Genomic DNA, 25,503 nt, shown 5'->3' with positions numbered 1-25,503 from the left:
ACGAAGAAATAGAAATGGATCGTTCACTCGTTATTAGACCGTATCTGCGTATCGAATGAAGTAACCGCACCTAGCGTAAACATACACGCTTGGTTAGCTTGCCACAGATTATAAAATACATTTCAACATACGTTTGTCACAGTAAACGATAATTACAGAGTTAATAAATTTAATATTTTAACATTTAACTAAAATATAATAAACTGTCGCAACTGTTTTTTTAATGATACGGCTAAAATGGAGCAGTGTTTTTGTTTGCCCAAATATAAGTCTTCAGTCAAATAGCATAAGCTGGTATTGTTGGGTTCCGGTTTTAAGGGTGTTTGAGCATATTAACCTTATAGGGAATGGTTAATATTTCTTACAATACCAAATTATATGCGTCATTGTGGCCATCTTGCCACCAAAATGCCACCCTCATAGTGCTTAAAAAAAAAAAAAAAAAGTGTTATAAATTGTTGTTTGTTATGTGATTTTTATTTTAGAATGTTTATTTCTTTCATTTTTTAGAATATTTATTTTGAAAAGTTTATAAGAGATATTAGTATAGTGGCATTAGCTACAAAGCCAAGCTAGTATCTAGCTTATAGCACTGTGTTCAATCCCTGTTACGGAATAAATACTGCATTTTTTTATCAAAAAATTTAGGACCAGTCTACTGGGAGATGTTTGACAGTGATGCGCTCATGCCCCTCAGAAAGCCAAGCCCTTGGTCGTGCTTGGTGCGAGAATCTGACAAAAATCAGTGTTTAAATTCAGATAGACGATCAATATTTGCCGCAATATCTTAGTGTTTTATAAAAAACCGCAATTTAAGTATTATCATGTAATTGAGTAATTTTATATTAAAAGTTCAATCTTTATTACAGGGACAGGACGTTTAATATCACTATGCGACGATAACAGTTTACATTTATGGGAAATAAACGAGAAATCCCTCGTAGAACTTAAATCACACGCCTTCGAAGGCAAAAATAAAAAGATATCTTCAATATGCGTGGAGTCATCCGGCAAGAACCTACTACTCGGCACAGAGGGCGGTAACATCTACACCATCGACTGCAACGCATTCACACTAAACGAGGATGTTATTTATCAAGATGTTGTTATGCAAAAGTAAGTACGAAAAATATTTTAAACTTGTCTAAAAAAAGTTTGCTGTTCTCGAGACAAAAGCGACCTTATTACGTTAAGTTTTTACCAAACATATATCAGATACTAGTAATTTTCAAACTGCTTTACTAAACGTAAATTAATATACACAATATATATTTTTATAGCATACATGTCAAACGTTTGCATTTTTCATATTAATAATTTATCAATCAATACGTATTTAAGCAATATTGCTTATACATATGTATAATATAATTTTTATTGGAAAAATTTGAAATACGAAAAAGGGTATAACTTACCTTTTGTCCCTTAACTGCTTGCTGTTAATTTTGTCGCATAAAACGTAACTATACTCTTCCAGAACTTTCCATGATTTTAAATGTCACTTTATTATTCAGTTGTCCCGAAGACTTCAAAGTGAATCCTGGTGCAGTAGAATCAGTTTGCGAACACCCAAAAGTACCAAGCCGTATCCTGATCGGTTACAATCGTGGTTTGGTGGTACTTTGGGACAGAGTGGCGGCGGCACCAACACACACTTTCGTCTCCAACCAGCAGTTAGAAAGCTTGTGTTGGAACGATGAAGGTAACCTATATAATACTGATACTCATACCTGATACTTGTTTTACGAGGTTGAAATTTTTAAGAATTTTTTATAAGTTCAGTGTCACGTACTGTTTTTATAATATAATTAATTATTACATTAGTGGCCAATAATAAGAGAAACATTTATAAATCTTTATGTTCATGTCTTTTTTTTTTATAAATGAATAGATGACATCTATTCCACGTCATTCTGGACATATCATTAAGATTTGTTTATTTTATTATTTTCTCATTCTATTCAAATGTGTGCCCCGAGCTTTTGGTTGCATTTGTATCTTAATGTTAAACATAAATACTTAATATGTGAAAACGATGCCACAAATATTCCTTAATGTCTAAATTAATCTTATTTTTTAACTTATTTAGTTTATACTTATATACTCATTAGTTGTAATTTGTATGAAGTAAAATATTGTATATTGTCAAAATGTAATTCACTTCAGGAAATCGGTAAACTTGACGTTTAATGAAATGACAATCAACAGGCGAACACTTCACATCATCTCACAACGATGGGTCGTACGTCACGTGGGAGGTGGCGGGCGCGGCGAGCGACAGGCCGCTCAAAGAACCCGTCACGCCTTACGGACCCTACCCATGCAAAGCTATCAATAAGATCCTCACCAGGACCAGTGTGGATGGGGACGAGATCACAATATACGCGGGTATGTTTCATGAGTCCTTTAACTTATTTGAGAAGCTCACCTTTTAAAAAGTTTTTCCATTTCGAAATGTAAACTACTTTGAAATACAGTTGCGTATTTGTGTGTTTTATTATGACAAAAATAAAACTCATCGTACACGTGACGCAAAACTTGTTAAATATCTCTATTTATCCGTATGTTACCCATTTTCTCTTTCACGTAAAGAAACGTGATGCATTCTTAAAATCTTACTCTCAATTCTTGTTCAAATATCTAATATCAAATAGCCGCCTTACAAGTATCACTTCAAGAATCTTACATTAAAAGTAAGATTAAAGTAAGGTTACAAAATGGATTTTTCATTGAAAGTGTTAAAATAAATGAATACACTTATATTTATAATATTACTGTTTTTGAGAGACAAATATATCAGTCATTAAAATTTTGATTTAATCCTACAACAAACGTGAATAATTGTAATTTAAAATCTTGTAGGAGGCATGCCCAGATCGTCATACTCTGACAAGTACACTGTGACCGTGCAACAGGGCGAGAAACATGTTGCCTTCGATTTCACAAGCCGAGTAAGTTCATTATATATATTATTAATGTCTGTTGATAATCAATATTTTTTATAGGATTACTCGATGATTTCACTCTGCTCTGTTTCGTAGGTGATCGACTTCTTCACAACTACGCCCGTGCCGCCCGACGGCGTGCCTCTACAAGAGACAAGACCCGACACGCCAGCTCAAATACAAGTGCAGACCGTCAACCAAGTCGCAGCTTGTTTGGTTAGACGCATACATTTTAAATTGTACCCCTGCTGGGCAGAGCCTTCCTTTTCTCGGAGGTGAATAAACGTGTGACACGACACGGCGCTGCCCGCAGGTGGTGCTGGCGGAGGAGGAGCTGGTGGCGCTGGACCTGTGCGACGCGCGCTGGCGGCCGCTGCGCCTGCCCTACCTCGTGTCCGTGCACGCGTCCGCCGTCACCACCGCGCACCTCGTCGACCAGGTGGCCGACGGCGTCTACGACAACATCGTGGCGGCCGGTGAGCGCGCTAACACTACCCACTGCGGACTACGACGGTCGCGGTACTCTATATAGGGCCTGTACTGATAATGCGATGAGATAGAAAAATTGACCCAGCCGGAAAGAATTTAGGCGCAGGACCAACGCTTCCTAAATGGAGTGTCATGTTATATTATTAAATATATTATAATTATTAATAAACGTCATTTATTTTCACAGGACAACAGCAAACGGAAAACGTGTACTCTGAGGGACCGTGGCCGATATCCGGCGGTATCGTGGAGACGCCCGAGTGCTCGGACCGCCAGGTGCTGCTGACGGGCCACGAGGACGGCTCCGTGCGCTTCTGGGACGTCAGCGGAGTCGTCATGACGCCGCTCTACAAGTACACCACGGCGCCGCTGTTCAGGTGAGACGAGCCCACGATAATCCCATGTCGAACGGAAACAGATCGATGCGATTTGTAAGTTGAGAAGAAATATCCAGGTGAAAATAAAAATAATGAAAATTTTAATTATAAAATCCTTGACAGAAAATCGCGTTCCAAGTGACAGTAACGTCCCGAAAGCTTATTGCTTGTTGGACTTTTTGTTTAAAATTACTTTCGAATCGATCCATGTTGCATATAAATACCATCAATTAGTTACATACATCAAGTGATCGTGGTATTTAATATGGATTGCGCCGCATACCTTGGTTTTTCATTAATTTGCCGTTAACATAATCGTAACACGAAAACCTTAGTACAAACCTAAGCTAGTGGCGAGCTTGTGAGACATAGTTAACGTTTCATCTTTTGCTTATTGCTTACTATTATCTGAAGCGGGCTGAAAAGGTCGACTCCGAGGTAACATTACTTTTAAATCATTTAATGATATCAATGTGTAGTGTAGATGCATGAAAAGTATCATTCGTATCCGTACGTACGTTTTTTGAGCTTGTTTTATATAAGACAATCGTTAAACTATTTGTTTTCTATTATGATATTAACTTATGGAGATCGAAAGTTTAAAATAAAGTAATCAGTAAGGATATTATCAATTACATAACTGATTACAATATATATTTATAGATTTTTCAAATACACAATTTATATGAAATATGCAAGTAGTTATTGATTATATAAAAAAGTAGACAATGTATTATTATCACAAAATATTAATATTTTATTTATCGGCAGCGGTGAAGAGATTGGCGAGAACAACGACAGTCAGAACGATGAAGAAGAGTGGCCTCCATTCCGAAGAGTCGGTACTTTTGACCCGTACAGTGACGATCCAAGACTTGCTGTTAAACGAGTAAGTTCTTATTTTAGTGTCTTTTTTAAAGTATTCTTATGTATATAAATTTGTATAAATGATATAGTCATTATTTTACAAAACTTAAGCAACATTATGTGTAAGAAAAAACAAACAATATATAATTAAAATTAATGCCATTATAATAATAATAGGTAAAATATTTATTGAAGAGACAACTTAAAAATTTATGTGTTTATTGTGTTGTCATACTTTTTAAATTTTAATTTGTTTTGTGATTAACAGGTTCTTCTTTGTCCGCTGTCCGGTATGCTGACCATCGGTGGGGCGGCCGGTCAGATCGTTATCGCTAGCTTAAAAACATCACCTAGCACAGCAGAAGTTAAGGTATATTGCATATGTTCGATAAATAGTTTAATTGCACTGTTTTCGAGGCAAATCTTTGACAATCATTTTATTTATTTTCAGTCGATTCCCGTAAATATAGTGTCAGATCGCGACGGATTTGTATGGAAGGGACACGATCAGCTGACATTACGTTCCGGTCCCCTTACATTCCCATCCGGCTATCAGGTGAGTGACTTCTTAATTATATACGTATATGTAGTTAAATATGAAAAAAATGGCATAACTTAGCATGACATATCAATTAGTAATTCTGTATGTCAATTTAATGTGTGGAACACAACGTAATATATATGTAAAGTTGTATTCGACAATAATTAGCCCTCCTTTCCAGGCCAGCGCCGTGGGACAACTGTCGCCGCCGGCCGCCGTGACGGCGCTGAGCGCGCAGTGGGAGTGGGGCGTGGTGTGCGCGGGCACGGCGCACGGGCTGGCGCTGCTGGACGCGCTGCGTGTGGTGCCGCTCACGCACAAGTGCACGCTCAACCCGCACGGTACGCACTGGGCGCGCGCTGGACACGGTGGGGCGCTGTGCGATCGACGCTCAACCCGCACGATACGCCATACAGCTTTCGCCTATTGGTTACGATTAGAGTTAGTTAACACAACAACTATGCAAATAGTTACAAGTAATTGTAACTCTTGGCATAGCAAAAGTGCTAGGTCCCATTAATTGACAATGCATCTATGGTATAAGGAATGGTTTACACTCTTAAATTTGCCATTTTATTTATTTGAGCAATTGTGACTACCTATAGAGAGTTATTTGTGCAACCTTATGATTTATTTTTGTCTTCATTTCACCCTCTCGTATCTTATCGTATCTTATGAACAATCAGATCACTCGGGCGCTGGAGATACGCCGATTTCGAGACGAAAATCTTTCAAGAAGTCCCTGAGAGAGTCTTTCAGACGATTACGGAAGGGTCGCTCGCAGAGACGTCAAACTACAACTTCAGCTAGTCCTACTTCGCCGGCACAAGTAACTAAATAATTTTAAGTTATTTAGAATGTATCAAATTTGTAAATGAAATTTTAATTATTAACTCGTGGGGTTTCCTAGTTATAACATGTAATCGTACCATTAGATTCGGCTCTACATAATATGGATCAAACGAATGATTTGAGATTTAACATTTGTATTACTCATAATTCTTTGTTAAAAATGTACTAAAGTATATGATTGTATATAAACAGCCAGCTGCTAAGAAATCAGTCGAGAAAATCAGCGAAGTGGACGCGGACGTGAAGCCGATAGAGCGCGCGGTGGAGGCGCGCTCCACGGACGATGCGTTCGGCTCCATGGTGCGCTGCCTGTACTTCGCGCGCACTTTCCTCATCAACAGTGAGTAATATTTATGCAACTTTAATTCAAATCAGTTACAATCATCCCATATATGTGCCACTTAAATTTACCCACACGAATTATTGGACATTTCTAATACGATATTAATAAAATTTCGAGAATAGAGGGAAACTAAACATAAACTTTTGAAATTTTCTTAAATATCCTTATCATGAAATGCTTGAAAATAGTGTGAGGAAGCATTTGCTTTCCACTTGAATATATACTTTACTTTTAATCAATATCAAATTGATCATCTTATATATGGACTTTAGATATACTTCGATTGAAGTATTTGAGATTTTAAATATTTTTAGGTTGTACTAATTATTTTTTTTTAAATATTATTTTTTTTAGAGGGTCGTAAGAAATAAATCATCGAGCGTACACTTTTTCATAAATTGTATGTTTCATTGTTGAATCAGAATAACTAATAAATTAATTGGACTTATGTAATCTGGGTTTTGTTTTGCAGCACAAAATTCGACGCCAACTTTGTGGGCGGGCACGAACAACGGAACCGTATACGCATTTACGATAAACGTTCCCAACACGAATAAACGAAAAGAGGAACCGGTTAGTACCTACTGTAAAAATCTACTAAAATATTTACTCAGACCAAAGTTGGCATTTTAAATTTCGCTTCCACAAAGAATATCTTTTTTCTGTTTATGAATATCTTCTAAACAAAAAAAAAACGCAAAGTTTTATGTAAGATACCAAGGTGATTTTTGAACAATATTCATTTGTCTTTCATTTCGTAATATTTTCAATACTCAATATTTTTTTAACTCTTCACAGGTAACCTGTCAACTTGCAAAAGAAATTCAATTAAAGCACAGAGCGCCCGTCATCGGCATCACAGTATTAGATGGAGCCGCCGTACCTCTGCCTGATCCATTAGAGGTATCATATTTGCTTTGGATTACTTGCAACGATTTTATATTTTTTCTCCTACGAACAACATATTCCAATCAAAGGAGCTGTAAATTAAATGATGACAATGAACAAAATCTGCACAAGTAATTGTGGAGAGTTCACGCTATCAAGTGTGTGCAAGTGTGTGCAAGTATGTGCGCGTGCGCAGGTGGAGCGCGGCGTGGCGGCGCTGCCGGAGGGCGGCGCGCACCGCGTCGTCATCACGTCGGAGGAGCAGTTCAAGGTGTTCACGCTGCCCGCGCTCAAGCCGCACAACAAGTACAAGCTCACCGCGCACGAGGGCGCACGGGTAAATACTTCTTTTCATTAAATACTTTAATTATATATATATTAACTGTGCTATTTACCCTCAAAAAACCTTAAAACTATTGCTAAGAATGGGGCACGCATGAGTGACGGAGTGTTCAACCGACCGCCATTGCAGGTGCGTCGCACGGCGTTCGCGTGGTTCTCGTGCACGGGCAGCGGCGGGGAGCGGCACCGCGAGTGGTGCCTGCTGTGCCTCACCAACCTGGGCGACTGCCTCGTGCTGTCGCCGGACCTGCGCCGCCAGCTCAATGCGGCCGCCGTGCGCAAGGAGGACATCAAGTGAGTGCTCGGCTCGTCGATTTATAGAAATATTTATTGAAAACTGATGAAAAATAAATAATCTTTAAATACTGATGATGGCGAAAATGTTTATGTTCTTAGTTAATAGCCTGTATAATTTACTAATCGTTACTAGCTATTTGCTCCTATGTGTTAAACAAAAATATTTTTGAATTATCGTACATTTGAGTCTTTACTAAAAGTGCTGTTGTTATTAGTAAAGTGCAAAACTAAAAATTACAAAATATATAGTTATTTTTATAATAATACCAAACATTACATATGAGGTTCAATAAGAATGAATCTAAGTTGAGAGAAACTTGAAAAATAACTTATTTTAATTACCTAACAAATATTTTATGCTACAGTGGCATTTCCAGTCTTTGCTTTTCAAAACGAGGCGAGGCTCTGTATCTTCACTCGTCATCAGAACTTCAAAGGATTACGCTCTCTGCTACTAAGGTAATAAATGACACTATTGTATGATGTATTTTTTTCTGTTCCTATTTTGTTATATTTAATGTTGTTTTTCTTATTTTAAAGGTGACGATCGCGCAATGTCACGTCTTACTATCACCTTGGGCTGCGGCTCTACGCGGTCCGCCTGAAGAAACTCCTTTGACTAATGGAGAACATAAAGTGAGTATAAATAATTATTAAAATAAGCTGAATTTGTTACTTTAAAAAATAACACCATTTATTTATGAAGTTAATGATAGTAATATCATTATCTGTTTTTCTCATTATTAAAAGTAATCTTTAGTTCCCAAATAACTGGTCGGTTTTGAAGCCACCCATTAATTAGTCAGAATAATTGCCTTCCGAGATAGATCAAAATAAGAATATTTAAGACGTTTAGGTTTATCTTCTGCTCTGGAGTACACCATTTTTATTACACATAGAAACTGGTAGATCAATATGCAATGATGCAAACTACAATAAGACATACATATAGTAAATCAGCCGTTTCTCTATCCCGAAGCAAAATCGTAATGTATTTTCAGTATACGGAGTAAATGAGATCGTATAACAAAGTCTAGTTGAAATCTCCGTAACGCAGGAGGAGGCGGCGGCGGAGGCGCACGACGTGACGGCGGCGTCGGGCGACATCACCGTGGACTCCGTGCGCGACCACGCCGCCGAGGCCAACGAGCTCAACATCAACCTGCAGGTACGACCTGCTCTAAGCTGGGCTGGCTGTATTGAATCAAACGAGTTCACTGGTTCTGTGAGCAATAGTTAAATTGCAAAACCTTTAGATATTTTATAGGAAAATATCAAGTTTGCACAGTAATTTGATGAAATTTTAACTAAGATTAAAAATAATTGGATGTATTTGCTACAGGTGGTATAACATACCTTCTTTTCCTCAGGCAGCTACTATGTTACTTGACTTAAAAACGAATGTTAACCATTAATAAAAATTGTTAGTTTTTTTTATTCACTTTAAACCTAATAGAATGACACTTTTTAAACTTTACATCATAAAAAGTTAACTTACGTATGAATTAGAATTCACAAGTGAACACGACCTCCATGGTCGTAAAGACGACGACGAGGACAATGATAAACGAGAACAACACGGACGGTGGCGTCAGCACCACAACCACTACGACCACCACCAACTCCACTAACGAAAACAGTAAGTCATAAGACATAAAACTTAATTCAAATTAAAGAACACAGTTACTATTGAAGTTATTTCACTTATTTCGAAATTATTAATTATATATATTTTCACGACTGTAGTTCATTAGCGCAGTTTGAATGAGTAGTCCTTCAGTAGTATATTTTTGTATCCCGTATTGTTGCAAATACGCAATCCACGCATGTATGCAACTATAAAATCGAAATGGCTTATTTTATTCAAATATTCCTAGTCAGGTGTAAGTGATATTTATTTATCGATTATAGCTTATGCTTCAAGTTAAATCTCACTTATGCTTCGAATTATTTTTCCCTTCATTTTATTAAACTTTGTTACAAACCGTTATGAATTGGATACGATTAGAATTTTAATCAATATATAAAAGGAATTTAAATAATTGAAAAGTTATACTACAATCTCAATAAAATAAATACTTTTTAGAAAAATTAAGCAATTGTTACAAAGCTTTGTCCCACCATATTTATATGTTTATGTTACATGTTCGTACGTTTATATGTTTGACAGCTGCTTTATGTTTTTGTTTGTAGTCCTAGAGCACAGTCGCGAGGAGGGCGTCATCACTCGTATTGAGGTATCCCACACTTTGCTTTAATATCTACTCGTCATATACAAGAGGCCTACGTCCTCAAGCATGCTATATCCCTTATTATTTGAACTCCTAGGCTTGATCCATTTTTATCAGATATTAATGTTATAATTATCAGTCTAACCAATTCAAGCTATTCAAGGTCAAATTCTCCAACAGTAACTTACTAAAAAGTGCTCTAAAATAAGAATCTTCGCAATGTTGTGACGTCCGCTCGTGTTCGTGTCGATAAAAAGCAACGATCGTCGAATATATAGTACACCTGGACACTGCGTATTCAGTAGAGCCTAAACACGCGCGGGCGTCACGCGTCGCGGAGAAGAGCGTGCGCTGGTACTCATGAGCGGCGTCCACAGACGGGCACCGTGACGGTGCCGGCCGGCACCGACCCCAAGCTGATCCTGGAGATGTTTGACCGCCAGCGCTCGCCGCTCGCCGTGCCCGTGCCGCCTGCGGAGTCCTAGCCGCCGAAAACTTCAATTCTAAATTCAACATCGATTGTCAAAAGTTCGTACGATTCGACCCCCAAAACTTGATTAAATATTTCGCCGGTCATATCACCACATTTCATTGATACGAAGATTTTGATATTTGAACTGAAGTCACGAACTTTAAACGAGTTCGATCTGATATTTCGTTGACTTTCGTATCATGAATTTAACCAAAATCGTGTTCTAAGTTACGACTTTCAGTGGTCGCAGCTACGAATTTCATTTTGACATAACTCGGAAAGAAGTAATCACTAAGATTAATAAATAAATTGTGCCTGGTTTTGGTATGATTGCTATGACTCGCGGAATATTTAATATTATTATAAGCATATTAGCAATACCGAATTTATCGGTCTGTATTCCACCGATCATTTTGCATATCGGCCTTAATTTAAATTCGAGTAAATTATCATCATTGATGCATCTAGATAGCTAGACAAACTGCCGTTGATATCATTGTTAGTTCAATATTTATAGTCAAATTTTCATATTTACAAATATTTTTAATATTAACGCTACATCAATAAACATTTCTTATTGTATATCCAATAATATATCAACTAGAAGCAATTTCTTACACATATTTTGTACATTTAATCGATAACTTGTAAGTAATAATAAAGTGCATTTTATAATGAATAGATTACTCTTAATCTTGTCACGTATGTAGCGTTTTTATAAAATAGTTACAATTATAAATTATTCTGGTGTCTCTATTATTTAAAAAAAAAAGTGAAATTGAATATTGGTACTTAAATATTTAATGTCTATTTTTTTACCAACCAGTTTTATTTAGTACAAAACGGAAGCCATAACAGTTTATTTTATTTAGCAATGCCGCAATTAAATTGTGGATTGTTATTAAGAAATTATAAAATTATTGTGACAACTTAGTTTTTAAGTTGAGTTTCTTTGAAACATTCTACATATGAGAATGTGATGTGCTTATTTATTTTTTTATAAACGGAATTTTATTTAGACAACTAGTATTAAAATAATTGACAAGTAATTCAGACTAGATTATAGTAATTTAGTTTTATACTAAATTTTTCACGGCTGACACTTACCCGCGTAGCCTTTTTTTAAAATAAATAATAGATTTTTTAACTATATCATTTTCTTTCAAATTGTATTGTATATTCAGTAAATAATATTTTATTAAATTATAAGTACCGAGTGTGTGAATGTTATGCAATATTTAGCTGTTGTTTTTTTTATTTTATTTAATAAATAATACGTATTTAAATTAAGTTCTTTTATGTACGCATTTTAATCACTTAGACAAAATGGCAGCTGTATACTTCAATGCCTAATCATATTTCATACTGACGGTCGTATGTAAATATATTTGTAACAGTATTTTTTGGCATCATTTTGCATGCATTTTGTGAACAAACATCACAATTTTAACTACACGAAGGAATCGATTATGTTTTTTAATTGATTTTATTTTAGATATAAGTTGAATGTGCCTGCCTCCTTTTTTTAGAGGATCATTTTAATTTAGTCCTGAACATTATTGTAATGTGTGGAAGTGAAACGTCCAGATTGCTTTGTTTTATCTAATGTACAAGTCTCCATATTATTGTGGTATTTTTAAATTTGATACGAAAAATGCGATTTGTATCCAATATTCTTACATGAAAATAAATGCTACAAATAATAAACTTGTCTTAATTGTCTACCCTTTTAAATAGCTACATACAACTTACAAACCAGTATAGTCTCAACATAAAATTTTCATAAGCTATACATAGCTGAGATAAAAAGAAATAAAGTATCCAAAAATAAACTTTAATAAATAACAATTAAATCTATAGTAATCATTATAAATATATTATTTAATTGTGTCGCCATCTCTGTTTTTATTATATTCCATGACAAATATCTTTATCCATAGCCAGTTTAATGTCAAAATCTATTTATAATAATGGAATTACTTTTAAAGTTTTTTAAACAGTGAATACCTTATTTCATTACGATCTATACTCTTCTGGTGCTTATAATTAAAATCGTTCTTAACTGGACCACCATTTGATCCGTAGTTTTTAAAATGTATATAATGTCTGTATTTGGTCAATATATTGCTCCATCATAAGTTGACATTGACACTTGACAATGTACATAAAGTGATCAAAGTCATAACTTTCAAAAATATCACATTCAAAACAATTTTATAGATCAACTATTTTTATATGAATAACAGTGAAAATGAACGTTTGCCGAATTTGTCTTACACTCGCCGTCGAAAAAGACATAAGCCTTTTACCTGACCTACTGGAAGAAGATACTCGAACTTATTCAGATATTATGTTATTTTGCTTGGGCATACAGGTAAAACATCATTTTTAAAAGTTAATTAGAACAATATTTATATTAAAAATATTTACCTAAAAACGTTAAGTGTCCTGTTACAGGTCCAAACTGAGTCAAAACTGACATCGAAGTTGTGCGAAACATGTTTTTTAAATATACTGTCGTTCTATAAATTTAAAACATTAGCATTAAAAAATGATGAATATCTACGATCACTTCAAGAGAAAGAACAGAAGACTGAAGTATTTCTTATAGACGATATTAAAAAAGAAGAATCGGATAACTTTTTGGATGATGATATACAACGAGATGACGATTTTAAATTAGCATTAGACGTTAAAGGCGAAAATAATTTAGAGGAACTGCAGTCTGACGATGAGCTTCTCAGTGTTATAAAACAATTAAAATATGAGAATACAATAGGAGAAACTAAAGAAAATGGTAATTGCAATATTTTATATTAAGTAATACAATTTTGAATTCACCTATTATAAAAAATATAACTAAATTTCTATACATTTAAAACTTAACTGATTAAACTTTTAGGCATGTCCCTAGTTTTAATTCCATTTTCAAGTACAGCACAATAGTGGTTGCATTAATGTGACTTGTTTCGTATAATTTTGCACTATTTTTCTCATTAAAAAAAAATGTTTAACACTTTACAAAAAAATAATTTTTATAACAGAACATGTATCACCAAACAAAATGAAAAAGATTAAAAGAAAAAAAGTAAAAAAAGAATTGGAAAAACCGAACCAGATGTGTGAAGAGTGTGGTAAGACAGTGCGAAACTTGAAAGAACACATGTTCCAACACAAGCCACTGCTGATAAGGAAGAGGTACAAATGCAAAGCCTGTGATAAGATGTTCTCCAGCTGCAGTTCACGACTGAAACATTATAAAATCAAACATCTAGGTATTAAAAAACACTGTGATGAATGTAATAAAGGTGAGACAATACAATGTTATAATAATTTATGGGTCTTATATCAACATTCTTTCTGATCATTCATTCTGATTTTGTATAAAAATGACACAACACATACACAACTCACAATACACATGATATGGATACCTGAATGTTCTATTAAAATTAGTTCTACAAAATATGACACAGAAAAACTGACTCACAATCCATATAAAACTATAGGTACTAACTTGCAGTATAAACTAAATTATAAACAGATAATGAATGACTTACAGAAAATATTAGTAAATAATCAACTAGGATTTTGTTTCATGTACCAGCTGTTGTTAATTTAACTTCTCATCGTATGGTGGTTCATAAAACAGCACTACTACCATATGAATGTGTTCCATGTGGCCGAAGATTTATATCCAAGTCATTACGAGATCAGCATACTCTCATCCATACAAAGGACAGACCTCATGAATGTGATCAGTGTGACAAAGCCTTTAGGAGTACTATTGCTTTGACTCAACACAAGTAAGTACTTATATTTTATAAATGACTAACTTCATTGAATGCTTACAGAATAAAATTATGTAAATTATGATATAAAACACTATAATGAAAACAAGATTTCACAGTTATTAAAATGACTATGACGATCATAAGTTTTTTAAAAATAGAAATTTTTAATTTGTCTTATATAATAATATTTCTTCTATCTTCTTAAATCTACTTTTAACATGCGTCATGCAAAAAGTGCTGAATACTTTTACATGAAATTTGTAACATAATATTCAGCATTTTTCAGAGAATTTATAACTGGTTTTTAGCTATTGTTTAGCCAAAAAATTTAGCCACAGCAATGCGTGACCAAGTCTGGTATTATATATATATAAATAATTTGATTTTATTAATTTCAGGCGGCAAGTACATGATAAGGAGAAAACTCATTTATGTCAATTTTGCTCAAAAAGATTTTTCAAGAAGTATCACTTACAAATACATATAAGGTGTAGTATATATTATTTATTTCTAAATTGTCATTGTTAAGACAGCCCTCCACCATTTAAAACTACCTGCCCTCACTGCCTGAAATTCAGTATATTTAATATTTGTCTCACTTTCGAAGGAGTCATTCAAAGGAGAGGCCATATGAATGTCCAGACTGCGGGAAGTTCTTCTCAACAACATCAATACTAAAGAACCACAGGCTGATACACACAGATGTCAAGATGTTCGCCTGTGAACTTTGTGATATGACATTTTGCAAACCGGGGTAAATATATTTATAAAAAACTTATAAGACGTATCTGTTATTGAAATATATTTTAAAAATACTATCAAGCCTGGACCGGCTGTTATTAATAATTACCGGTCCCGGCAGGGCCGGACTGTAAGTTAAGTAGGGGCCCTGGGCTAACACTACTTAGGGGCGCACCTAAGACATATCTGAACCAAGCATTGTAATATTTAAGATTCGTTACATATGATGTACTCCATTTTACAAAAGAAGCCCTAAAAGTTCATATGACTGAGTACAAGATCTCCGTGAAAATACTTTGCCTCGTATTTGCAGGTACTTACGGAACCACATGATCTGTCACACGAAGGAGAAGCGTTACTCGTGCAAGTACTGCGGGCTGCTCTTCGGCCGCTCCGACCACCGCCTGCGCCACGAGCGCACCTCGCACGAGCGACATATACTACCTGCGGCCTGACCGCTACGAACTGCTAACAGCTCAAAATAGGCTATATATAAACGACTTCAAAAAGAGACTTCCAACTTAAAAAAAAAAAATATTTTTTACGTCATTTAAAAACAGTTTCACATGTCGAAATCTAAAACTTAGTTCACGCTCAGGAAAATATATTTTTTTAATTTAAATGTAATTAAACCGCGGTAGCCATTAGCATTAACGTTTAGTGTTGAAAATATTATACATTTTCATTGTTAAAGACCCAAAGAATGGTTAAAAGAAATATTTATAACCTAGCAGACTTATTATTTATATCATTTATTGTTTTCGTCGATCGATCTGAATCTACATCCAGAGTCTTCCGTTTGAAGTCGTTTAGTGTAAATTCTATGGAATTGGTGATGGCTTTATGAAGTTATTGTTTCGTTGATAAAATTAATAGATTTATTAAAATATTGTGAAAATAATTATATCTTGTATTAAGTTTAAATAAATTTAATGTTATTATTGAATGCATTTTATTAAAGGAATTATAAATATTACAAAAATATTTTAACACTCATCCGACTTGTCAAGTTTCTCCGGTATGTTGTCTGGGTCTTCTGTTGTCTCAGCACAGACGCAATCGTCCTCGACGAATCTCGGAGAGCCACCTGGAGAGTGGATGTTCAGGGTGTTGTGTATGACTTCCAGCTTATCGTTAAGGTGTGGGTACTCGTTTGCTAAAGTTGTAACGATTTGGGTGAGACGTTCGTTGAGAGCGAGAGCTTGATTGTACTCTGATAGGACAACAGATTTCGGCTTTTTAACACGCACCGACTGCCGCTTTATAGCTGTTGCCAATTCACTGCCGAGGCGTTGACTGCGAACCAAACGTTCTAGTAACTGGAATAAAATCGCAACTTATCACTGTGTGGGTTCTTAACCTATCTTTCAATCGCGGTAAAGTCAAAAGTTTCAACAAAATGTTTTAAATTGCGAATGAGCATAATTCGAATCTTTAATCTTTTAAATTAGAATATTTGCCGTTAATTTAAGTAAACGTATATATACCCATTGCTTCTGTTTTTCCGCATCGCGACTCTCCTGCAATAGCGTCGCAATGCGTTCTTCGAGTTGTGCGTTGCCGGCGCTCGTCTCAGCAACTTCGCGCTCCACACGTTCCTGTTCCTTGAGCAACTGTTCCATCTGAGATTTACCCTCGCTTAGATCCTAATGAAATACTTTTCTTTAATCATCAATAATCATTATTTTAATTACAATTTTACAATCTCATTTTAGTATTAACTGATCAATCCTGAATTTCTAGAGAATAAACGACGAGTTTAGTTTTGAAGAAAAAAAAGTTCAAAATTTTTATCATAATTACCATTTTTACCTATGTATTCGTAGGTTGGTGATCCAATACTGATTATTTTAGAAAAACCATATTACTACAATTGTATTTTTAAGTTTTATTAGCGCTTAAAAAACGATAAAATATATTCCTTCTAAAATTGTAATGAAGGTAATATTATAAATATAAAAGTTTGTATGTAACTTGGATTTGAATGAAAATTGAAATAGAGAAAGCTTATATACCTGACTAACGAATGCAAGTAGGTAAATTACCAGTCTCTTTGTTACTGTCTCCTGTCATACTGTATGAAAACTTCGGTGTTTTTTTACTACATAAAGAATCTTTTATAACAACAAAATCTCTGTATTCCGAAAATATAATCAATTTAACTTTCTACCTTAGTAACTCTTGCTACATCAGCCTTGGCCAGTCTCAGTTTATGATAGTAGTTGGATTGTGATGTTTGGTTGGTGCCGTGTGCCTTCTCCACGGCTGCAGCTGCTCGATTCTTTTCCAAGGCTGTCTCTCTGCGGGTCACGTAGAGCGCTAAATCTTCTCCTAACTTCTCACCAGTCTTGCGAAGTTGTTCACGACGAACCTTGAATTTTGTAATGTTTTTTATCACTTTATTTATCTTATTATCTGTATATTTATTGTTTTTACCTCCATTCTGTGAATTTCAGCTCTCATTTGACCGATTTCGCCAGCAGCGGATTTTGCGTTTTGTATGTTTCTTTTAAGGTCGACGGCTAACATACCCTGAAAAGTGAATAATGAAAATATTTACTAGAAAATTTTGATGAATTTAGAGTAGGTACCTGCAGGAATTAAGTAAAATTATAAATGTGAATACAAATCTATAGCGATTTGTACCTTTCTTTGCCAAATCAGCGCTTCTCTTTGAACACGGTCTAAATCTTGGGTAAGGTTTATTTTCTCCTTTTCAAATGCTTCAATGTCTTCCTCCATCTGTATGATTTCTGTTTCAGCATCCTACAACATACAATTATTGATTGAATACTTAAATTAATAATAAGTATATATCAAATAATAAATAACTTCTGTAGAAATCATGATCGCGTAGAATATTGGCGATATTGTTATTCTTGAAAAAGATTAAATATAGTTTCGAAACGTGCTTCTAAACGTCTTTCTGTTATAACAACAAAAAAAAAACCTACCTTTAAACTAGCCGCATATTCATGTGTAATAGCGAGGTTGGTCTTCTGCGCGATATTGTTCCTGTCTGCGGCGTCCTTGCGCGTGCGCTCGAGCACCTCGAGACGCCCGCGCAGGTCACGCAGTGTGCGCTCCACGCGACCGCGCTCCGACAACACGCGGTCGGATTCCGCCTGGATACGCATCGTCTTCTGCTCGCAGATTTGAATCTCTGGAGTGATGAGTTACACCTATTTTTATCACCATATAAATAGCCTACTAGCACCCAGCTGGTAACCACCCATTAGTATATATGTACATATTCTGCCGTCGATATCACAATTTTGTATTATTTTAAAATTATTATACGGGCGAATGAGGTAGTGTAATTACACACACAAGGGTCATAGCAACTAACATGTAGTTAAAGTTTTGTGAAAGACTTATTTTTCTTTCACTACCTATCTATTGACGAAGGGAACACTCACCATCAGATGACGCATTCGTCCATCTGCCTTCACATTATAAATTACATTTAAATATAATCATAAATAATTAAGACGTTTGAAGTCATCATTAAGACTAAATTAAGTCTTAAATAAGTTTGATTATATCGCTATGAGAAGGTATTTAATAAATAAACCTTTCAAGTTTTTGTGCATTATACTCTTATTCAATTTATTTAAAAAAAATTACGTTTATTGATGAGGTTTATGTCGGACACAATTTTTTGATGATGTGAAGTGAGCTTGACCACGTGACCCTGAAGTCGTAACCACTCGCACTGCATGTTCTCAGTGCGCTCGCGCAGGCTCTTGATCTGCTGTTCCAGTTCCTCGATACGACGCTCTTGAGGTGATTTCATCTAATAAGTTTTATTTATTTTAAATCAATTATATTTTTCCAAATTTATTAAAATACGACATTTTATCGAGAAATAAAAACATGTCATACGTCAAATATCTCCTTTAGTGCGTTATATTTCTTAATGACAATATCCAACTCCCTTTGCTTTCTCGTGATGACGAGCATTTTCTGCTCATACTCCTCCTGTAACTGGTCTATCTCTTGCTCCCTCGCTCTGACCTTAGCCAGATTCTCTTCCATTAGAGTATTATTCCTCGCCTGACGGTTTCGATGAACTTCTATATCTAGCATCATCTTCGCGTGTTGGTTTTCCATTGACATTAACGATATTTCCTGGTGAACACAAGGTAAAGAGTAGCTTTTTTTGTTAAATGAATGGTTGTATATTATGAAATACGATACTAATATATATTAAACGACAAGCTTAACCGCCAAATAACGTTTCCTACCATATTCATATTATACCTTCACCAAAAAGGGATGCATATTCTGGTATAATTTTATATATATTGGTTTTTAGTTTATGTATTCTGTTTAATTAGGTAATACACTAAAACTTCTCCTTATTTATTAATTTAAATTAAAATATCGACAAAGAGTTCGTTTAAATTATCTCAGAACTGACATCTATATAAATATATCAAATTTAAATTTTATGTACCATTTTATATTTTTAAACTATTTTTTATTTTTATTTTACTTAAAACTAAGAACATCCTTTCTTGTCGCAAAGTCGGCTGGTAGAGAGCACAGTAGTGTTATTGCTATATTACGCTCACATTTTATACAATGATATTTTTTTAATAATAAACAATATAGAGATCTCCTAAAGTTATACAATGTTAAAAACTCCTTATAGATCTTACTTGTTTTCGTGACATTTCTCTCATCTTCTTTATACCATTAGCCATTGACTCGACGGCTTTGTCATTGAGGAGACATTCCTGAAGATTTGTCAGTATTTCGTTTTCCAGCTTCAGTTTCTGCTCTGACCGACGATCGATTTCTTTTTCTGTGCTTTTCAGAATGTTACTCATTGTTTGGTTTTCCTATGGGAAAGTCAAAGCGATTATTACTATTATTAATTCGATAAATTATTTTATAAATTCGTACAAATTTTATAAACTTTTATATGGCTTGATTTTTTCAACTTATGTTAGACACACTTAAATAAATCTGTAGAAACTTCTGTACTGTAAACATTTTAGTGTAATATACATTAATTACGATAAAATACTATATCCACATATACATACTATATACTATACCTATTATAATATTTTTTTAATGAGAATCTTGCTTATTTTAAAGTAATACTTACAGATTTTATTAGTTCTTCATCCCTTTCCGTCATTTCAATTGCCTCCGATAGCTCCGCAATTTGAGTTTCCAGCGCTGTACGTTTCGCGTCTTCAGTGTTAACTAAAATATTTAAGTGAAAGATAAGAACGTTTTAATTATGCTTTTTTATAACAAAAACATTTATTTAAAGTCGTAACTATGTTGTCGTTCTGATCTCTAAATAAGACGCAACCTTTGCAATAATATCTATATTTTATATTATAACGATTTATCGGAACTGCTAGACACAATAATTTCCCATATTTACGTGGTATTAAAATTATTATAGTATAGTTTTACCTCATTATTTTTAAGTCGTTAGAGGTACTATAACAAAATTTATTAAAGAATAAATAGTTAATATTTTAAGGAATGGTCTTATATGTAATTAGTATTACTTTATCGATCCGAATTAAATCACCCGTCGCACCACCGTGGACCATGTTTCTATCACGATTTTAAAACACACGAATATGATGTTAAATCGTGAAAGCACAATACATTTTATATTGAATATCTCATTTACTATTGTTATTTAAACAGACCAACTTACAAATTTTAGTTGCATTATTGATGTCATATGTTAGTTTGTCTTTATTCATCGAGATTTCCTTTCCTTTGTTCATCTCTTCCATCACCACCTTCTTCGTGATCTCCAAGTTGTTGAGTAAAGTGTGATAATTTTCTTGCAACGCCCTGTCCAACAGTCACATTACATTGCATTGCAACTTATTTTAAATAGAGCAAGACTATGAAACCAAAAAAAAAAAAGCTTTGCCTTTCAATTAAAAACTAGCTTATTATAAAATTTCAAATATATTGAAAGGAAAAATCATCATCGTTATCAAAAGTCACAGATTATTTTTACATTTTACCTGTAATCGTCTCGTACAGAATCATAAACCTTATCTCTCTGCTGTATGTTGATCAAAACCGAGTTCCATAAGCTGACGAGACGTCGTTTTTCCAGTTCCAAATCTTCCAATTCAGCTGCGTACGCTGTTACCTGTACAATAGTATTATATCAAGCCTTTAGAACATAGATAAATACTTAATCGAACAGTTATATTTTAATCAATTGTCTTATTAAATTATCACATCTCTAGGTACCCAATGCTTGACATGCGTTCGTAATGCCTTTTATTCTAAATAAGGTTATTTACAATAACACGCGCCATTTGTTGTACGTAGATGGTATATAATACATACAATACGCGAATACTACTTACAAGCCATGCCAGCACACTGCGAAATTTCAACTTAATCGTAGACAAAAGAAGTGATAGTGACTTTTAAAATACAAAAAAAAAACAAGCGACCAATCTATGCACGTAATGGTGCAAGCTTATGCTTAAAGAACTAATACTTAGCGGTAAAGGAAAACAACCTAAAACCTGCAAGTATTTTATAAAAAAGTTACACATGTGTATCTAACTACCCGCATACTGCCCAGCGTGCTGGAATGAGCTCCAAACCTTCTTAAAAGGATAAAAGGCCTTATCCCAGTAGTGGGACATTTACGGGCTATTAGTTTATTTTACTAACAAATCGCAATTCATTTTTAAACGTTTTTGTAAACAGATATTCAATATGACTCGTGCACTTATTTCGCATTTATGGTATACCGATTCCAAGTGTCAACGGCAACTCTCAAACTATCAAATAAATCGGATGATTGCCATAGAAATGTATTATAAAAATAATAGGTACATAGATACACTTACCTTATCGTTAACTTTTTCCATTTCAACATTTTTTATTTCTAGTTGCTTCTGGAACATTTCCAATTTCGATTCCAATTTCCAAACTTCATTGCTGAGGCTGTAGATGATCATATCCTATGTGATAACAATTATTAATAATATTATGTTATTTATAAAATATATAAATATATTTACTATATGTATCTAATTAGTTTTTTAGAGTAGTAAAAGCGATGAAAACTAGACGAATATCTGACGGACTCTCGTTGGTCTAATGGCTAGCTTATTAAGCCGTTGATGTCAAGGTCCTGTCTTCAAACCCCGGGTCTGGCAAATACAAAGTTATGGGATTTTTCCGTCAGAAGTTGGAAATGTATTTACTACAGTTGACTAGTCTCGGTTGAAGGTCGTCCCTTACTTTGACAGACGAGATATTAATTCTTTTAAATACGTTATTTTGTTTAATAAATAAAACTATCACATACAAGCTGTCGCTTTTCATCAGCGAGCGTCTTCCTCTCGACCCTCATCTTGTCTGAGACGCGCTGGCTGACGGCAAGTTCCGACTCGGTCTCTTCGCGCCACGTCTCCAACTGCCGACAAAGTGTTGTCAGCGCCTCCAGCTCCTCTGTAGCTTCGCGTTCTGAGTCAGAACATCAAAAGAATAAGAAGATATAGTGAGTAACAAACTGTGAATGTTCCACTGCTGGGCTTAGACCTCCTCATCTTTTGAGGAGACGATTTAGAGAAAATTACACCAAGTAGCTCCAATGTAGGTCGATGCATATGTAACAGATGTATGAACATTTGTGGCGGAGCACGCCATGAAATGATGAATTAAAAACATAAATTAAGCACATGAAAAATTCAGTGGTGCTTGCCCGGGTTTAACCAAATCGAGGACCATGAGGCTTAGACATAGACAATTTTAATACTTTTCACTAGTTTGACATATTCCTAACAGTCACAAAGCTAATCTTGGAATCTCATATGTTACGAGAATGTCACTTGACTTTGTCTGTAAAAATACTGACCCACGCGCCGTTCAAACTGGAACAAACAATACAAATTACGGACACTCATTTGGAAGCAGATTAGCTGATGAAAACTTGTACCGGCATGAATATTCTCCTCTAATTTTTCCTTAGCGCGCTTGTACTTCTCATTGGACTCCCGAGCGCGTTCTTCAGCCGCCTGCCGCTCCGATGTACGTTCCGCTAATGTACTTTCATATTCTTCGATCAATATCTATTAATTACATTAATATATTTATTCATTATTACGAATATACATACTTAGAGCCAATTAATATATTCAAAAAACGTTGGGTAATCTTAAGATGCATGTGTGTGACGTGTTTGAGCGACGACGGCTCGTTACAATAACGATCCTTAAAATTGTATATATGTAAGTTCAAATATGCATACTTTAATATAAAAAATACAATACAATATAATATGATATCATATTTTGATATAACATTTCGATATCAAACAATTATAACTTTTTTCCAATGTAACTCCAACATTCTAGAGACTGCTATGAAAAACAAATAATATAACAAATATTATAAATTCATTTAAAAAAAATCTTGATCTCACCCTTTGAGCATTAGTATCATGATCACTTCGATATATATCTTCTAGATCTTTCTCGTATGATTGCTTGCTTAGTTTGAGCTCATCTCGCTAAAAAAATTAATTAATAGAAATCCTTTTTGAATATTGCAACCAAATAGACAATTTCAGAGATAATTCTCCAGACAATGATAAAGTGCTATTAATTATGCAAACAATTAATCAAAATGTTCTATATAAATCTAAATACCAATCTAGTGATCTCCTCTTCGGCAATAGCATTTTCCTTTTCTAAAAACCTTTTTAACGTGTCTTGGAAGCGCTTCATCAAGGGGTGAGTAGATTCTAGGACGGCCGGCATTGCACCAAGTTCACGCTTACTACGCCATCTTATGAAAAAAAAAATTAATAAAGCATATCAATTACATAAATATAATTAAAAAAAATAAGTTGCGAAATATTTTTAATCACATAAATTTAGTCTGCAAAAACTGATAAGCAAATTTCCAGCAGAAAGTCTGTACACAGAGCTTCGTTTTGACTTTATAAAACTTCCATCCAAAGGATATTTGCATACGAAAATTTTCCGATATATCGAAATTTGAAAATCACTTATCGCTCATTATTTCTATATATTTCTATTTTACATACTTTTTTCACTATTTTTTTAAAATAAATGCATTAATGCAGTATAATAAAAAATATTATAGGATTATAGGTACTATCCAAAAGAAAAGGAATTCTAAAAATTCCTTAGTGGACCGGTATTTATTGAAGTTATATAAATAAAGTTTATAAAAAAAAAAGTTGCTTTCTACAAAGCGTACACGTATAAATTTAGTCTACTCACTCATTAAAAGCATCTTTTCCAAGAATTCCACATTTGCATTGATCTTGGGGACAAGAGCAACAGTTGCAAATGGCGTGATCTTCTGCAGGACTAACACACTCACATGTATCCGGCTAAAATAATAAATAAAAAAAGATATTTATCATAAAATCTATCAGTTAGAGCGAAATTCAAAAGTTTCAGTGCGTTTCACGTCTTGCCAATTCGGCAGTTTTGGTCCCCACAACGGCAACAGAAAACAGCGAAGTTTATATCATAGATATCTTTTTGTCGTCGAAAAACCTAATTGCTTCTTAATAATATGCGGAATAAAATTTAGTTTTGTAGTAAAAATGGATTCAAACCTTACTTTTGGGTAAATCATTTCCTCATTTTTATAAAGTAAACAGGTTTCATTGTGTATGACTATATCATGATCGTCTCTTGGGCACGTGCAATGTGGAGTTAGAAGTTCTCTTTTTGGCTCGCTGTCTTTGACACATGGGCATGATTCAGAATCCGTCATTATTAAATAAAATAATTACAAAATACAATATATCGCAAAACGATATCAATTATTATTAAAGAAAATTTGTTGCTAAGAAACAAACAAGAATAGTAGTAACTTGTTTTGTTGATGGTGGCGTGGTGTGCCGATTGGCTTACATTTCTAATAAAATTAAAATAAAAGTCGTAAATTAAAAAAAAAGTAATTTCTTTTTAATTTACTGCTTGTATATTTTAGTTAATCCTCCAAAATAAGTTTTCATTTATTTACACTAAACATCCATAGACTATTACTAACCACATTACAACTTTTATTTGACCACTAATTTCCGAGATCATATGCTGTCAGACAGACAGACACGAAATTGTAGAATCGCTTTAAGTGTTTAGTTATTTATTTGGATGTAAACACAACCCTAGAAAAGGATAATGTTTGGCATGCACTGAACACACTTAATCTTAGGTAATCTCAAAATACTCATCCAATCATCATGAAATTTTGCATGCATGTCATCAGGGGTATAGTTTAGGACATATGGTACAACTCTAGCCCCCTTACCCCAGGAACA

At 34.3% G+C, this 25,503-nt stretch overlaps 3 protein-coding genes across 6 annotated transcripts in view; 2 read left to right on the top strand and 1 right to left on the bottom strand.

The window, feature by feature from the left end:
* The window catches only part of LOC113396923 (lethal(2) giant larvae protein), a 42,280-nt gene extending 29,929 nt beyond the window's left edge, over positions 1 to 12,351 (top strand). For 2 of the 4 annotated variants that reach the window (XM_026635004.2, XM_026635002.2), the window contains 23 exons: positions 870 to 1,116; positions 1,515 to 1,702; positions 2,209 to 2,388; positions 2,863 to 2,951; positions 3,042 to 3,161; positions 3,259 to 3,421; positions 3,622 to 3,811; positions 4,583 to 4,700; positions 4,947 to 5,048; positions 5,130 to 5,234; positions 5,401 to 5,560; positions 5,906 to 6,048; positions 6,264 to 6,411; positions 6,887 to 6,987; positions 7,213 to 7,317; positions 7,499 to 7,639; positions 7,775 to 7,938; positions 8,307 to 8,400; positions 8,482 to 8,577; positions 8,999 to 9,109; positions 9,451 to 9,580; positions 10,135 to 10,178; positions 10,550 to 12,351. In XM_026635004.2, the coding sequence (XP_026490789.2) occupies positions 870 to 1,116; positions 1,515 to 1,702; positions 2,209 to 2,388; positions 2,863 to 2,951; positions 3,042 to 3,161; positions 3,259 to 3,421; positions 3,622 to 3,811; positions 4,583 to 4,700; positions 4,947 to 5,048; positions 5,130 to 5,234; positions 5,401 to 5,560; positions 5,906 to 6,048; positions 6,264 to 6,411; positions 6,887 to 6,987; positions 7,213 to 7,317; positions 7,499 to 7,639; positions 7,775 to 7,938; positions 8,307 to 8,400; positions 8,482 to 8,577; positions 8,999 to 9,109; positions 9,451 to 9,580; positions 10,135 to 10,178; positions 10,550 to 10,657 (3,047 nt within the window). In that variant the 3' untranslated portion in view covers positions 10,658 to 12,351. Of the gene's footprint in view, positions 1 to 869; positions 1,117 to 1,514; positions 1,703 to 2,208; positions 2,389 to 2,862; positions 2,952 to 3,041; positions 3,162 to 3,258; positions 3,422 to 3,621; positions 3,812 to 4,582; positions 4,701 to 4,946; positions 5,049 to 5,129; positions 5,235 to 5,400; positions 5,561 to 5,905; positions 6,049 to 6,263; positions 6,412 to 6,886; positions 6,988 to 7,212; positions 7,318 to 7,498; positions 7,640 to 7,774; positions 7,939 to 8,306; positions 8,401 to 8,481; positions 8,578 to 8,998; positions 9,110 to 9,450; positions 9,581 to 10,134; positions 10,179 to 10,474 lie in introns of all 4 variants that reach the window. The other 2 variants (XM_026635006.2, XM_026635005.2) reach the window with 2 other exon arrangements.
* Positions 12,352 to 12,825: 474 nt separating this feature from the next.
* On the top strand, positions 12,826 to 16,121 carry LOC113396980 (zinc finger protein 682-like). Its single transcript, XM_026635098.2, has 7 exons — positions 12,826 to 13,018; positions 13,102 to 13,441; positions 13,689 to 13,952; positions 14,252 to 14,450; positions 14,837 to 14,926; positions 15,046 to 15,192; positions 15,493 to 16,121. The coding sequence occupies exons 1-7, from the start codon at positions 12,896 to 12,898 to the stop codon at positions 15,632 to 15,634; spliced, it is 1,305 nt and encodes a 434-aa protein (XP_026490883.1). The 5' UTR covers positions 12,826 to 12,895; the 3' UTR covers positions 15,635 to 16,121.
* On the bottom strand, positions 16,090 to 25,083 carry LOC113396933 (coiled-coil domain-containing protein 40). The gene is made up of 19 exons (XM_026635017.2): positions 24,798 to 25,083; positions 24,449 to 24,561; positions 23,849 to 23,987; positions 23,623 to 23,709; positions 23,137 to 23,269; positions 22,507 to 22,664; positions 22,043 to 22,156; positions 21,194 to 21,324; positions 20,872 to 21,014; positions 20,299 to 20,399; positions 19,844 to 20,026; positions 19,065 to 19,310; positions 18,807 to 18,975; positions 18,134 to 18,342; positions 17,826 to 17,945; positions 17,616 to 17,711; positions 17,350 to 17,550; positions 16,667 to 16,825; positions 16,090 to 16,498 (listed from the first exon to the last, which is right to left on the bottom strand). The coding sequence occupies exons 1-19, from the start codon at positions 24,951 to 24,953 to the stop codon at positions 16,166 to 16,168; spliced, it is 2,991 nt and encodes a 996-aa protein (XP_026490802.2). The 5' UTR covers positions 24,954 to 25,083; the 3' UTR covers positions 16,090 to 16,165.
* Between the last annotated feature and the right edge of the window lie 420 nt (positions 25,084 to 25,503).

This window comes from Vanessa tameamea, chromosome 9 (genome assembly GCF_037043105.1).
Source record: "Vanessa tameamea isolate UH-Manoa-2023 chromosome 9, ilVanTame1 primary haplotype, whole genome shotgun sequence".
Taxonomy (NCBI): domain Eukaryota; kingdom Metazoa; phylum Arthropoda; class Insecta; order Lepidoptera; family Nymphalidae; genus Vanessa; species Vanessa tameamea.
Note: the sequence above shows the minus strand (reverse complement) of the source record. Positions and strands in the feature narration are given on the sequence as shown.